At 38.5% G+C, this 14,492-nt stretch overlaps 3 protein-coding genes across 4 annotated transcripts; 2 read left to right on the plus strand and 1 right to left on the minus strand.

Moving 5' to 3' along the window:
- Positions 1–129: 129 nt before the first annotated feature.
- LOC103398774 (seipin-like) lies at positions 130–3,758 on the plus strand. Of its 2 annotated transcripts, none has more exons than XM_008337504.3 (2): positions 130–539; positions 1,290–3,758. In XM_008337504.3, the coding sequence occupies exon 2, from the start codon at positions 1,381–1,383 to the stop codon at positions 2,635–2,637; it is 1,257 nt and encodes a 418-aa protein (XP_008335726.1). In that variant the 5' UTR covers positions 130–539; positions 1,290–1,380; the 3' UTR covers positions 2,638–3,758. The 2 variants fall into 2 exon arrangements, with proteins under 2 accessions (XP_008335726.1, XP_016886388.1); XM_017030899.2 differs by having other exon boundaries at positions 130–494.
- Positions 2,886–7,187, minus strand: lrrc10 (leucine rich repeat containing 10). Its single transcript, XM_025053804.1, has 2 exons — positions 6,210–7,187; positions 2,886–6,105 (listed from the first exon to the last, which is right to left on the minus strand). The coding sequence occupies exon 2, from the start codon at positions 6,019–6,021 to the stop codon at positions 5,197–5,199; it is 825 nt and encodes a 274-aa protein (XP_024909572.1). The 5' UTR covers positions 6,022–6,105; positions 6,210–7,187; the 3' UTR covers positions 2,886–5,196.
- A 672-nt stretch (positions 7,188–7,859) lies between these two features.
- cnot2 (CCR4-NOT transcription complex, subunit 2) lies at positions 7,860–13,731 on the plus strand. The gene is made up of 15 exons (XM_008337511.3): positions 7,860–8,146; positions 9,301–9,432; positions 9,530–9,602; positions 9,757–9,904; positions 10,002–10,184; positions 10,290–10,369; positions 10,527–10,652; positions 10,763–10,887; positions 11,072–11,189; positions 11,962–12,118; positions 12,286–12,347; positions 12,501–12,550; positions 12,633–12,733; positions 12,923–13,067; positions 13,145–13,731. The coding sequence occupies exons 2-15, from the start codon at positions 9,313–9,315 to the stop codon at positions 13,229–13,231; spliced, it is 1,575 nt and encodes a 524-aa protein (XP_008335733.1). The 5' UTR covers positions 7,860–8,146; positions 9,301–9,312; the 3' UTR covers positions 13,232–13,731.
- Positions 13,732–14,492: the final 761 nt, after the last annotated feature.

A 14,492-nucleotide genomic window follows, 5' to 3' on the forward strand; every position in this document is an offset into this window, starting at 1 on the left:
CAAAGCGGTTTTCTTCATTAGAAAAAAATAATTATACCAAAGTACATTACAATATATATAATATATATTATTATATGAATAATAATATATATATTTATTGGTAAATATCGACTATTAAGTTACCAGTTGTTGTCATTATCCAGGAATGAGAACCTTCCAATCAAAATTTCTTTTACATCAAGCCACAGGAGAAAAACTAAATACGTTTTGTTTGTTTGACTACTGAATGTCTTAACATGCCTTTATGGAAAGAATATGTTAGGTAGATTTTGTATCATAACATGTAACTTCTCAATTTCAACTGAATAGGTAGTAAAGATCAAAGAAAAATTAAGCTCTCAACCATATCACCAGGGATTTTGGCTTTGAAATATTCTTTTTGTTTCCCATATTGAGAAATGTACATTGACAAAAGCGCAGTGGCAGTATTACTTATATCCAAGAATACCTGCCACAGTGTAGACTACAGCATTATAGTAAAACGACCACCACAGGTAAAGAGTAGTCATGCAAATAACTGTATCTAATTGGCAAAAAAGGTAAGCAGTACACAGATATAAATTACATTGTCAAATGTATCTGAAACAAAGTTGACTGCCAATAACAACCACAATATAATAATAATAATAATAATAATAATAATAATAATAATAATAATAATAATAATGGGCATCAAGACTCCACCATTCAGACCTGATCTGTCTTCTATTTTTTTAGTTTGTCCTTATGTACAAGTGAATTACCAAATTACATGGTTTAGTATTATTCCATTTTTAAAAGATACATTGCTTTTTTGGGAATAATTGTTTAGTGCATATATTAGACATATTTAACTTGAACTGGTACTAGTAGTATAAATTATAAAAACCGTTGTGGCAACACTAGCAGTATTAATAGTATTAATTAAAAGTATTAATAGTAGTAGCAGCAGCAGCAGTAGCAGTGATTGTATCGGTAGTGGTAGACAAAGCAATAGTTGTAAACATAGTTGTAGTTCAGGTAGAAATAACAGGAGAAAGAGTGGTCCTGGTACTACAGTAATTATAGCGATAGCTGTAGAACCTCCCTCATCCAACATGTGGCGGTAGTGTGCTTCTAAGCTGATTTGTAGTCGTCAGTTAACCGAAAGAGGTAGAGTCGTGATCATGTTTGTGTTTCTGTTTTCGTTGTGTTCCGGCCACTGCTAAGTTTTTAAGAAGCTTAAAAACGGTCGCTACGCCAACGGAATCGCTATCCTACATTTAGGAATACAGACCCCATAAATGTGTGTGTCCTTTCTGTTTTGTCAGTGTTGAATCTGGTGGAGGACAGCTAACATTGTAAGTCTTTGATGAAAGATAAGCGGTTAGCTTCACGGTTCTGCAGGGGATCTACCCACTGATGGCTGAATATAAGGACGCTCTACAGACGCGTCATTCAGAAGGAACAGGAACCCCAGTCAGGACGAGAGAAAACGCAGCAAGCGCCGCATCACACTCAATGGGAGCTGCGATGGGACCCATACTTCACTGGCTGCACGATGTGGCAGCTGTTACCCTGCTCAAAGCTCGAAGGACCTTATTTCAGGCTGCCATTCTTTTTTGTGTTTTGGGTCTGTTACTATGGGTGTCAATCTTTCTTTATGGAACCTTCTACTATTCCTACATGCCCACTGTGAGCTTCTCCACCCCTGTGCACTTCTACTATACCTCTGATTGTGCTACCTCGGAAGCAGGACTATGTTCATTCCCCACTGCCAACATCTCTTTCTTGAGGAATGACAAAGACCAGGTGATGGCTTATGGCCAACCTTATCGGGTGTCTTTGGAATTGGAGATGCCCGAGTCACCGGTCAATGAGCATCTGGGCATGTTTATGGTTAGGATGTCTTCCTATGCTAAGGACGGGAAAATTGTCTCATCAGTGGGACGTTCGACAATGCTGCACTACCGCTCCAGCCTTCTGCAGACCATGAGCACTTTATTTTTTTCCCCTCTCCTCGTGACAGGCATGGCTGAGCAGAAGCAGCTCATAGAGGTCGAGCTCTATTCAGACTACAAAACTAATGCTAACCACCCCACTGTGGGGGCTGTCATACAGATCCAGTCCAAACGAGTGCAGATTTACTCATCGCAGCTCCGCATACATGCCTACTTCACTGGTATCCGTTACATTATTTACAACTTCCCAGTAACATCTGCAGTTATTGGTGTGGCTACCAATTTTGCCTTCCTCAGTGTTGTTGTGCTATTCGGCTACCTGCAATTCATTTGGGGCGGCCTATGGCCTCCAGACCATGTAAGAGTCAATGTAATGATGGGAGACAACACCCGTTTGCAGCAGAGGAGAGAGGACGCTCGAAAACGTATGGAGAGAGAAAACTCTCAGAAGGATCTTGGGTCTCCTAAGGTGGTTGGTTCTGTCATAGAAGCCCCTGATTCCCAAGGAAACGGCACAGAGGCTGATGTGTCACCTCAGAGGTCCACGGTTCTTCGAGAAGCCTGTGGAGCAGATTTACCTATTATTGAAGAAAAGGGATCATTGGACTCTAAGGCGCCTGATGATGAAGACAATTCAGAGATGTTGGATGAATGTTTTCCACCTCCAGATGCCGAAACAACACTCCGACAGAGACCAGGGCCATGGATGAGCCTGTGACTGTAAATCATCCCACTGACTCCACACATTAACTACCTACAGTATGATTGTGTCATTCAAAATAACATGTAACTTATTAGTTTATGAGAATAGTTAAGGTCTGATGCATGGGGCTATATTGATATGTTATATCCAAAAGATTCCAGTTACTGCTGTGACTCAATAACTAACAATATTGTTATCTTTGACAGTGTGTCCGTACAACTTGAACAGAACAGCTTTGTTACAGTCTTATCTTCGTGCTGTTGTTTTTTTTTTTTTTCTTTATATCATGTATCATTACATTCCAGCCTTGTCTTATTCTGCAGTATTGTGACCTTGGATGATGATGTGTCATGCTTACCTTCTCTGTGTATGTGTCCCTGGCATCAAAGTACTTTCCTCTACCACATAAGGAGCATGGTTACATATATTTGATTGCCTTGCTAAGTCAGCGGAGCAGGTTGTGTGTTGTTTGTGTCAGGTGACTCCTGTCTCATAGCCTTCAGTGTCTGAGACACACCATGTCTAGCATTGAAATCAGCATCAATAATGAATCTTATTTAGTGCCCTCTCAAGAATAAATGTAGCCTTTTTTTTTGCATGTGAATTTCCAGAAAAAGCATATGCATGTGATTTCTTTTTCTAGGGCAACAATTCTAATAACTGTACAGTGTTCTAATGGTTGAGCCTTAGGGATATGAGAAAGTAGTTGCATTGACTTCATTTTTTCCATCTAGCACAGAGAGAGGGTTTGTCTCGGTGTGGTAGCTATGTTAATGTTCATGACTCACACAAGACTTGTGAGACTCATTTTATTTGAGGGTCATAATCATCTAATTTAATAATGTATAATTTGGATTTTTTTGTGTTTTAATTACAAGAAGGATGAACCAAAGTATTTTAGATTTAACTTTTAAGATGTTTGTTAATGAACATTTTGTTTATTTAAACATGTTTGTATTTAACATTTGGGAACATACAGCACATATGTTATTGGATGACCATGTGTAACTCGCATAATATTGAAGTGAGACACTTGTTCTTCCTATACTGTCTTTCAGAATATTCAGCTTGTTGCCTGTGATATTACTGATTGGCTGTTATTAATGCACTGGTATTGGAATAAACATTTAAACATGTGTGCTTGCAATTCTATGAGAATACAGATCCTCAAACATCTACCTTCAGGGTCATGGGGAGTGCTGGTAAACCCACCTTGCAAAACATGTTTTTCTGTACTCCAAACAGGAAAATCCTTCCAATTTCCATAAGAAAAGAATGTTAGGGAAGAAAGTGTTTACATTTAAATGGAGAATATAAAAAAACTCTTTGTCATTTTCATTTTATTTCATTGAAGTTGATAAAATAGATTATAAAGCAAATTTGTTGTACATTTTTGATGATAAATGTTTCCCAGCACATATATTGTATAAATGCAAATAATCTGCTCCAAAAAAATTAAACCAAAAATGTTTAGCTTCTAACAGGTGACAGTTTGCCTATAATACTACAGTACTTGAAATTCAGTCAGGAATATTATAATGTGAACCAACTGTAAAATAAAAATTACAGATTATAGCTAAAGACAGTTACATGTTTTGATAATATCATATATTCTCTGACAAACTAAGTTTTATTAGTGAAATAATATAGAAAGAAGGTTGTAATATTTCACTGAGTATATGTTATATACTATTTCTGGTTAAATAACTGTATTTAACCATTTTTTGTAATGATCCCAATGTGCAAATTGTCACATTGTCTAAGACCATGTCTGTCTTTTGAGCTGTGTGGAATAAACTGCATTTATCATCCGCTTTAAACCAGGATTTTATGGCATGATATTAAAACCCACTACCAGCTTTTATTCAAAGCCACGGCCCCAATCTGTCAGATGAATTATGCATTGGTCTGGATAAGGAGTGCACTAATTGACCAGGACCATCCATCAATTGTATTAAAAACCTCACATTTAGCCTCAGCAGGTACTGATATTATCTCAGATTGTTGGAACAAGAGCCACTCCCCTTCCTTTGTTGATTTAAATGATCAAATTCTACATCAGGTTTTTCTGGAACTGAACAGAAGCCCTAGCCCACAGCCGCATGCATGAGTTATATTCTTTGTTCCTCGACAAACAAACCAGTGTTTGTTTTTTAACTTTTGCTGAATACTGAACATAAACTAGGACTTTGCTTTTAAAGTTTTAAACAAATAAATATAATGTGTAATTTAATGACTGGCTCCTACAATGATATAATAATATTGACACTTTTTTAATATGACTGGCAAATATTTATATTATATACATATATATGTATATATATAAAGTTCAACATGGACTATTTAATTAAATTTGAACAAATCATTTTATTTATAGATTAAAAATATTTTTACACAGTCAAAACTTCTCTACTCAATGTATTCTCCAGCATCATAGCTCATGTGACTGTCTTTACCATGTATGGACCAAACACTATCAGCCTGATGTACAACACAGCCCTCTGCCATAAGTGCTCAATGTGAACGCCATTATGTGTGAGGAGGCCTCTACCACAGCTGAAGGTCAATTTGACCCTAAATATTAACCTTCTCCTCGGACGGTACTGCTACATCCTCAGGTGTAGTCTCACTTGCTGCCTTTGATCCATCATCCTCCTGTTCGTCATTGGAGCTGTCTGCCCAGCGTCCCACTCTCTTAACTCCTTCACCCACAGCTGGGGCGTTAACACAGGGGTTGTGGTCATATATGATAAGTTTCAATCCTTGCATGTGAGACAGGCCTGGGAATTTACGTATTTTGTTGCGATCTACATCAACAACTGCTAGAAAGTGCATTTCCAACAAGACTGGTGGGAATTCTGCAAGTTGGTTGCCAGCGAGCCAGATGCTTCTGAGTTCTTGCAGTGCTTTAAGTTCGTCTGGTATTCTGTGTATTTGGTTATATCCGAGGTGCAGGGTCTTCAGATTGGAAAGCTTACAGACCACTTCAGGGAAAACAGTGAAGCAATTAGTCTCTAGCCACAAAGTATTAAGTTCCTTAAGTTCTCTCAGTTCACTGGGGAGTTGGTAAAGCCTGTTGTTGCCTAGGTAGAGGATACTAAGCTGTGGCAATCTGCAGACAGCAACAGGAAGCTCCTCAAAACAGTTGAAATCGAGGGCCAGCAGCTGCAGCTTCTTCAGTTCCTGGAGCTCTGCAGGTAAGGTACTGAGGTTGTTGTCACTCAGGTAGAGCTTCACCAGCTCGTTGAAGACGCAGGCAGCGGCAGGCAGCCGACGTAACTGCCGACTACTCAGGTCCAGGGTCCGATCCAGAGGCATCTCCTTCAGATCTCCCAGTAAGAAACGCTGACATCGCTCTGAGGGAATCAAAGCGACAACACTTCGCATGGCGTTCCCCATCTTCTTCTTTACTGTCTCTTAGCACAAAACTGCTTCTCCACCACAGTGCCCAATAAGAGTTGTACTCAAGTAAGCTCCATACATCTGGTAAAAATTTTCACAACATCATATTCTGCCACCAAAATTTGAGGTAAAATGCACAAGTATTTTTTGATGAAATTACTTAACAAAAATGATAAAGAACCTACTTTCCAATGGTTTTCTTTGAAGTCCACAGCTCTTTGTGTCTTTCGCACAAATCCATTTGTTTATTCAACCTAATGGTCTGAAAACATACTGTATTCCCTGTGCAGATATTCCCCAGTGCTATCCTCGCACTATCTCTCAGTGACTCTGAGCTTTGCCCTGACTTTCATGGTGATAGCAACCACAAGCTGCTCTCTCCTCCCCATTTGTGCCTAATGACCCACCCCTCTCCACGATGACAGAGGTACTTGTGAGAGAGACAGGAAGGAGCAGGATGCCAGGGATAAGCATAAGAAGTGATTTGTGATAAAAGAGCAGAAAAGGTCGTTTACATTCGGTTTTAAACAGCCTGGATTTGCTCATGGACCTGTACCCCGGACCAGACAAGACGGCCAAAACTATTAGGTCTCTGTCACTAACTGAAATCTTTTGCAAAGAAAACCAAGTTGATTAATTCTCTAGAGAACTAAGTTTTACTAAAAACGCTTCTCTGGTCTGTAAAATATCAGTACTGTCTTGTACATAATGGTTTGAAATGCGTGTATGTCTGTTACAGGGATACAAAACAGTATTATGATCAAGCAGAAAAATATTTTATCACTTTACTGTAGAGACACAGCAATATAAACTAGACCTGCTTGAAGTTTCAGACAAGCCTTCAACTTATTTCAAGTATATGTTAAATCTTTGCATTTTATTTTTATGCATTTTGTTGAAATCGGTGTTTTATTAGATTTTTTTATGATTTTATTAACCAATAAATCTGTTTTATTTGATTTACCAGTGTTGTCTTGTGAACTTGGGCTGTCTTGTGGGAGGAATTCATTTTCCTTATCAGAAAGGGCAACTGTGCCCCCATCTGTTTTTACTCACCGACACTTTGCTTTTAGCACTTGTCAGTGTTCTGTGACCACACAGGCACGAAGCCCACACAGCATAAAAGAGGATAAACTCATAGAGAGAAACAGCTAAGTGCCAAAACCAACACCACTTGTGCCATAGTTTAACAAGTAAAATTGAATAACTTATTAATATATTTGTATAAATTTCATGTCAGATTATATATATATATATATATAAATATACTGTATATATATAAATATACTGTATATATATATATAAAGCAAAGTAAGAAATAATTGCCCGAGGGAGATGATCCACCATGCCATTTAACAATGTCCAATGTCTAAAAAAAAATTAACAAATAACCCTAAAAATAACCCCAAGTCGCTCAAAAACATCCCAACTAACTATCCCAAAGGACATAATTTTCTGACATAAAACAGTAATTATAATAATAATAATTAACATTGTGGAGGCCTTTTCACACTAGTATGGAAAGTAAAATACATCTTCTAGCAAAGCGAGTAAGGTCAGACATCCTGTTACAACTTCCTTGATCTGCTTGAACTTTTTTCTTTTTTAAATAATATTGTCACCAACTGTTATTATTTATTTTTTGTTTAAAATAATTATTAGTATTTGTGTTAACCAGGTAGATTTGGAACTTTAAAAAGTAATAGGAAGTTTAAAAAACCCCAACTATCTAAAATGTGCTATGTAAAAATTGACTGAATCCGCGCTTAAAGCTGCCCACTGTTCAATTTGGTTTGGATTGGTTAAAAACATTGGTTAAAAACAGAGGTCACATTTCGTTGTGTGCAGTGGTGTGCTGTGTCGCAATGGCAACTAGTTCACGTTCCTTTCCTTATTGATTCATTAATTTTTATAATTATCATTTTTAAACAGTGTTAAGTTTTTTATTCTAATGATGTGGCCTTTGATTGTTCAGGCTGCAGGTTGAAGGAGTAGCGGCCCGGGGTTTGTGTACGGAAGTGGTCAGCAGGTTGTAAGGTCAGAGGGTAAATGCTATTGCCTCTTTCGGTTTACAATACACTCAGCCATCTTGGATGCAAAGAAGAGAGGGGAGTTTGATGCGGTGAGGGAATTTTATTCTTTTCTCTTGTTCACATTCTCCGGGCTTGGTTGTGATATAAGCCTTGAATATTTGACGCGTTTACAGCGTTTTCTTAGGTGTCGCTACGGGGCCGTTCACTAGCTGCTAGCTTCAGCAAACCGTGGCAGGGACTGCAGCTGCAAACCGAGCGTAAACTAATGCGAGCAAACGGAGAGCTGTGTGTGGGTATGTGGTGACAGACCGGTGCTGCTGCTCATAACTGACCACTGCTCTGTAGCACAGGCCAGGTGGTTGATCGTAGAAATGTTTGCAGTGTTGCACTTGTTTCGTCCGTTCGACTGTGCTAATCACACTGATTGCTTTAGCCTGCGAACGTTAGCCTTGGCTAACTAGCCTTTTAGCTCCACAGTGTCAACTTAGGCAATTCTTTATTGTTATTTCCCCTGTCTGCTGTTAACAAAAAACACCACACAAGTGAGAGAAACAAACACAAGTAGTAACGCGGCAGCTCTCCCTTTATATTTTTTACTTGTCCCACGTCATAGTAATTAGTTTTCAGTACTAATACTTTGTCTGGCAGTCGAAGTTCTATATTAACAGATTTAAAAACAAACTCCACTGAAGTTGACATTAATACAAACGATGCCAAATTATACTACGAAAATACAGTTCTTGTCAAAGTTTGTAAACTTTAAAATGCAATAAAAACTAGAATCTGTAATCCGTTCTTTTGAACCTTGATGTTTCAGGTCTGTCACTTGGGAAATTATACAATCGTTTTTTGGATAACTCTTTTTAACCTTCTGGGAAATAGAAACACAAATTGTAAAACCTAGAGTCAAAACTTTTAACAGTGTCTGTTAGCAATTGTCAAATTTTCCTTCTTAAAATGCGCCAGAGATGTTCCATAAAACGTTATATGTTTGTTCCACATCCAGTTAAATTACATTGCATTTTGGCATTGCCTTAATATTAATATTTTATTATAAGTTATTAGATATCACACCAAACTAATACAGTAGGTTACCAGAGTTCAGTATAATACCCCAAACAGATTCTTATTTTTATTAATTGAACATAAATCACTTCTTTTGTTTACAGGTATCTTGGCTTCAGTGTAAATGTATTTGCATGTGTTTAATGTAGAATGTTTGTTCCACCAATCTCTGCTGCAGGTGACAAAAGGCATGTTTGGTGCTACGAGAAAGAAATTTGGAGAGTTTGTGGAGGTGGTCGATAACGACTTTTCTGATGAAAACATGTATTACAATCAACCGTCGATGTTTCCACATCGGTCGGACAAAGATGTGAGTTCTGTCAGCCACAGGCACATGTATTATAATTTGTCTCACAGTAGAGTAGCAGTTCTGTCATTAAATCACTCCCTCTGTTCTTTTCCTTCAGATGCTCTCGTCTCCCTCGCCATCGTCGTCTGGTCAGCTGTCGCAATTTGGTGCAAGTTTGTACGGTCCACAAAGTTAGTATTTTTTTAAATATATTTTTACTTTTATATGATTATCACATTTTTCAGATGGTTATTTAGATCTTGAAGAATATAAAGGATATGCATAGAAAATTAGCAATTTTGATAATATAGATAAGCACTGTTGTTTGTTTATATCATGCTGCAGGTACACTGGGCTTCTCCGTCAGGGGCATGGGCAACAATACGCCTCAGTTAAACCGTAATCTAACACAGGGCAGTCAGCTACCAAGTCATATCACTCCCACAACAGGAGTCCCCACCATGTCCCTCCACACTCCTCCGTCACCAAGCAGGTGGGCCAGAGACAGAGTAACACATAATATATTGCTATATCATAGATCAGAAGGTATTTCTCAGAAAAATGTAAACATAGTTGTTTTTATTTCATAGGGGGACATTGCCAATGAACTCTAGGAACATGCTAAATCACTCTCAGGTAGGTCAAAGCATTGGGATCAGCAGTAGGACCAATAGTATGAGCAGCTCGGGGTTGGGCAGCCCCAACTGCAGCTCTCCCAGTATCATCTGTATGCCCAAACAGCAGCCAGCACGTCAACCATTCACCATAAACAGGTAAAAAAACATCTTAAATCTTGATCTGTTTTTTTTTTTTTTTTTTTACACAACGCTGTTTTGATGCAGAGCTGATTGCTTATTTCTCTCTGTCTCTCTCTGCAGCATGTCAGGATTTGGTATGAACCGCAATCAGGTTTTTGGAATAAACAACTCCTTATCAAGCAACATCTTCAATGGCACAGGTCAGGCTGCCTTAAATGAGGGAGTCTTTTTCTCCTCAAACCAAGTATCGATATAAAATGTTATTAATGTTGCAAGTCTTTGCAACCCTTACTGTGATAGAAACAACTTTCATCAGACACAGATCAGTGAAATATTTTCACTGTCCTGTTGCTGCAGATGGGAGTGAAAATGTGACGGCACTGGATTTGTCAGACTTTCCTGCGTTAGCTGACAGGAGTCGGAGAGAAGGGCCTGGAAACCCAACACCGGTGATCAACCCGCTGGCTGGAAGAGCTCCTTATGGTAAGACAGTGGCTACAAGAAGTGTTCTACAGTCAAATGATTTTGCTGACATTGTTGTGAACATTGTTTACGCAAACTGCTAATTTTCCTTTTTCATTGACACAATCCAGTTGGCATGGTAACAAAGCCATCGACTGAACAGACACAGGATTTCTCAATACATAATGAGGACTTTCCTGCACTGCCTGGTCCAAACTATAAGGACCCCACGTTGAACAATGATGACAACAAAACTGTGAGTGTGAGACACTTACATATATTTTAATATAAGGAAACATAGGACAACTCTATACTAAATATCTGTGTGTGTGTGTGTGTGTGTGTATATATATATATATATATATACCCACTGACCAAAAAACAAGTTAATAATGATCAAATTAACTGTAACCGAATAATTATTAAAGTTCCCTGTTCAGAACTTGAACTCTACAAGCAAGAGCACATCGAATGCAGACGGACCCAAGTTCCCCGGAGACAAGACGGCTACCACACAGAACAACAACCAGAAAAAAGGGATCCAGGTGTTACCCGATGGTGAGATCTCTCAGCCAATCATATCACTTGTTTTCTCTATGTCAGCCCAGACGTGATGTCTGGCCTGCGTCTTAGAGAATTTTAGAAAGGCTTTGTTTTTTTCTAAAGAGCATCTCTGTGTTTTCATTGGTTTGTTTGTGTCTGTTTACTCTGTCAGTGGCTTGTTCTGGGCTCTAATGCATCCATTATGTTTTGTTTATGAATATAGAATTAGGGTATTGATTAGTTTTAGGCATTTACTGCTGAACTTATATGAAGATTCACTCACGATAGTCAAACAAATATCCGTTTGTTCTCTAAGCAGGGCAGAAGTGGCATCTTATGTTACAAATGCACCCATATAGAGGAAATCATCTGTTTAATATAAAAACTATGAAGTAAGAAGAACTAATTATTTATTGTCTTCTCTATTAGTTTTTCAGTGTAGTGGAAATTCAATGAAACTTAAACAGTATAAAAATCTTACTGTAAATCCGATGACTAGCAAAGGAATAGAAAAAAAATATTAGGTTTAGATTTAGACAAATCAATTAACTAGATTAATGAACTAATTCCTCAAAGCCTCAGGAATCAGGTGAATGGATCAACCACAGAAAATGTCTAAAGAGAACCAGTGGAGAGAAAGATCTTAAATACACAGCATTACACAGAGCTGGGCACGAAGAACAATGGGAAGAGTTGGGGTGAAGACCGGAAGATAAATATTTATGATGGTGACAGAGCAGATTATTTCAAAAGTACAATAAACTCAGAAAATGTTGTGCTGCTGTAGGTCGGGTGACAAACATTCCCTCAGGAATGGTGACAGACCAGTTCGGCATGATTGGTCTGCTGACGTTTATCCGAGCAGCAGAGACTGATCCAGGGATGGTCCATCTGGCACTTGGCAGCGACCTCACAACACTGGGACTTAACTTGAATTCACCAGAGTAAGAAGACGGTATTGTCCTATTTACAGTAAAATGGTTAAAAACCACCTTGAATGTCCAGCACATTGAAATGGGACCAGTATGTCTATCATAGAGTAGCTCATTCAAATGCACTGGGGTTTTCTTGTTCTATTGAATAACCTGACTGTTACCTAATTTTCTGACAGAAACTTGTACCCAAAGTTTGCCTCTCCTTGGGCTTCATCACCTTGTCGACCACAGGACATCGGTAAGACATTATTGTTAGAGAGAGGTTTTAAGGGCGACATTACGGTTCAGTCACAGCCAGTCAGAACACACAGGAAGAGTTGTATCAAAGCAGGCTTGTATAGAATCCATGCTGGAGACACACTAAGTACTATTTGTTTTTGTTTTTTTGCAGACTTCCATGTTCCTTCAGAGTACCTAACCAATATCCACATAAGGGACAAGGTAATTTTGAGCTCCAGTATCTTCAGCCCCTATGCATTGTGTAGTAATTCTCACTCTTTGCTACCTCAAATCTTTTTTTAAGTTGGCTGCCATCAAACTGGCTCGATATGGTGAAGACTTGTTGTTCTATCTCTACTACATGAGTGGTGGTGACCTACTACAGCTTCTGGCAGCAGTGGAGCTGTGAGTACCACATGCATTTAATGCTCCTTAGAGCTCCAGAGTCAGTGGTTTAGTCTTTAGTTAGGTGTGGGGATGCTGTCACTACTTTAGGCGTTCATAGTTATTTATTATTAGTTTAAATTATAATATTATAGTTATAAACAAATGATTAGTCTTCAGTCTTACTCCTCTACTGACTTCAACCATCAGCTTTAACCGTGACTGGAGGTACCACAAAGAGGAGCGGGTTTGGATAACCAGAGCGCCCGGCATGGAGCCCACACTGAAGACCAACGCTTATGAGAGAGGCACCTACTACTTTTTTGACTGTCTTAACTGGAGGAAAGTAGCAAAGGTAAGCATTACTTTGATTTTAGCAGCCTTGATTGTGCATTACAGCTTCCTGCATTAAAGTCGTCTCTGCTCTCAAAGGAATTCCATCTGGAGTATGACAAGCTGGAAGAGAGGCCCCATGTGCCAACAACATTCAATTACAACCCAGCCCAGCAGGCCTTCTAAGGCCCGACCAGTCCAAAGGCCCCCCCAGCTGCTCTTGCGCACACTGATGATGTCTGGGAGGGGGGGTATGCTGTGGTACACACAGCTCAGTTTTTATTCCTCAAGGATTTGGCTATTTGACTGAGGAGGTCATCGCCATCATCCATACTGCCCTGCCTTTCCAAAAATTACATGCTGCCCCCAAAAAAACAAAAAAAAACAACCAACCAACACTTGTTCTGTTTTTATTCTTTCTCTTTTTTTTTTTCAATAGTTTTTGTCTTGTTTTGAGCAGGGTCTGTGTTATGTTTACGTCTCAGAATCTAAAGCAGGTTTTTCTCCCAGAAAGAAGGATTGACCTTGTGGCACATGGCAGTGACAGAACAAGGATAATGCCTTATGTTACAAACGGGAAAAAAGCAGGGGAAGTGAAGTTGACGTTGTTGGAAACAAGTAAAAGGGTGAAGAAACGCAGTGTTTAATGTTGCACTATATTTAGTAATAAAAGAACACAAACTTTCTTTGTGCTTTTTTTATGTGAACACTCCTTGATATTTCCTTTTCCTTCCTGGTTTTTAAATCACACCATTTTCCTTCGGTAGGCTGTGACTCTCTCCGCCTTTATATTTGAAACACTGAGCTGTATTCTGCCCAAGTCTCTGCCTGCCTCATTTTTGTGTCACATGGAGTTGGACATGAATCTGGGAGACGTTCATGTGGACAAAACCTCACCGAGGCTTTCACATCAACAGGTTGCTCGTGAGCAAAGAAAACCCTTTCCAGTCTTTGTTACAATTTTGTAAAAAAGATCTGTACATTTTGTTTCTTTGCATCACAAAAATTCATTAGTATGTGTGAATTTGTATATACAATTGCTACATATATATATACACCTGAATATATATATATATATATATATATATATATACATACATATATATATATATATATACATACATATAGTGGGTGTGTGTGTATGTATGTATATATGACATCTATTTTGGAAGAAAACTTTTGCCCTGTCTTGTACCTCGTTTTTTTAATGAGGTGAGCATGGATGCAATATGTGGACGCAACATAACATTTGTGGAACTGTGTTTCAGGGAGTCACATGACCCTGTAGGCACTTCTAGCAAAATAATACAAAAATAAAATGTTTTTTTCAATAAAAAGGCCTGATTCCCATCACCAAAAGTCAAAATGGAGATTATTCCCACATTAAGTTTAAAGCAAAAAAGGGATGTTTAAATTATTATAAAAAACAAACAAACAAAAAAACAGA

Source organism: Cynoglossus semilaevis, unplaced genomic scaffold (assembly GCF_000523025.1).
Source record: "Cynoglossus semilaevis isolate Cse_v1.0 unplaced genomic scaffold, Cse_v1.0 scaffold1382, whole genome shotgun sequence".
Lineage (NCBI taxonomy): Eukaryota > Metazoa > Chordata > Actinopteri > Pleuronectiformes > Cynoglossidae > Cynoglossus > Cynoglossus semilaevis.

What these genes read in the sequence shown, in the direction of transcription:
- lrrc10 (XM_025053804.1), bottom strand. Translation starts at nt 6,021, where the DNA reads ATGGGGAACGCCATGCGAAGTGTTGTCGCTTTGATTCCCTCAGAGCGA.
- cnot2 (XM_008337511.3), top strand. Translation starts at nt 9,313, where the DNA reads ATGTTTGGTGCTACGAGAAAGAAATTTGGAGAGTTTGTGGAGGTGGTC. An exon ending in CACATCGGTCGGACAAAGAT is followed by an intron (nt 9,433 to 9,529) that starts GTGAGTTCTGTC and finishes CTTTTCCTTCAG; the next exon opens with ATGCTCTCGTCTCCCTCGCC. An exon ending in AAGTTTGTACGGTCCACAAA is followed by an intron (nt 9,603 to 9,756) that starts GTTAGTATTTTT and finishes ATCATGCTGCAG; the next exon opens with GTACACTGGGCTTCTCCGTC.
- LOC103398774 (XM_008337504.3), top strand. Translation starts at nt 1,381, where the DNA reads ATGGCTGAATATAAGGACGCTCTACAGACGCGTCATTCAGAAGGAACA.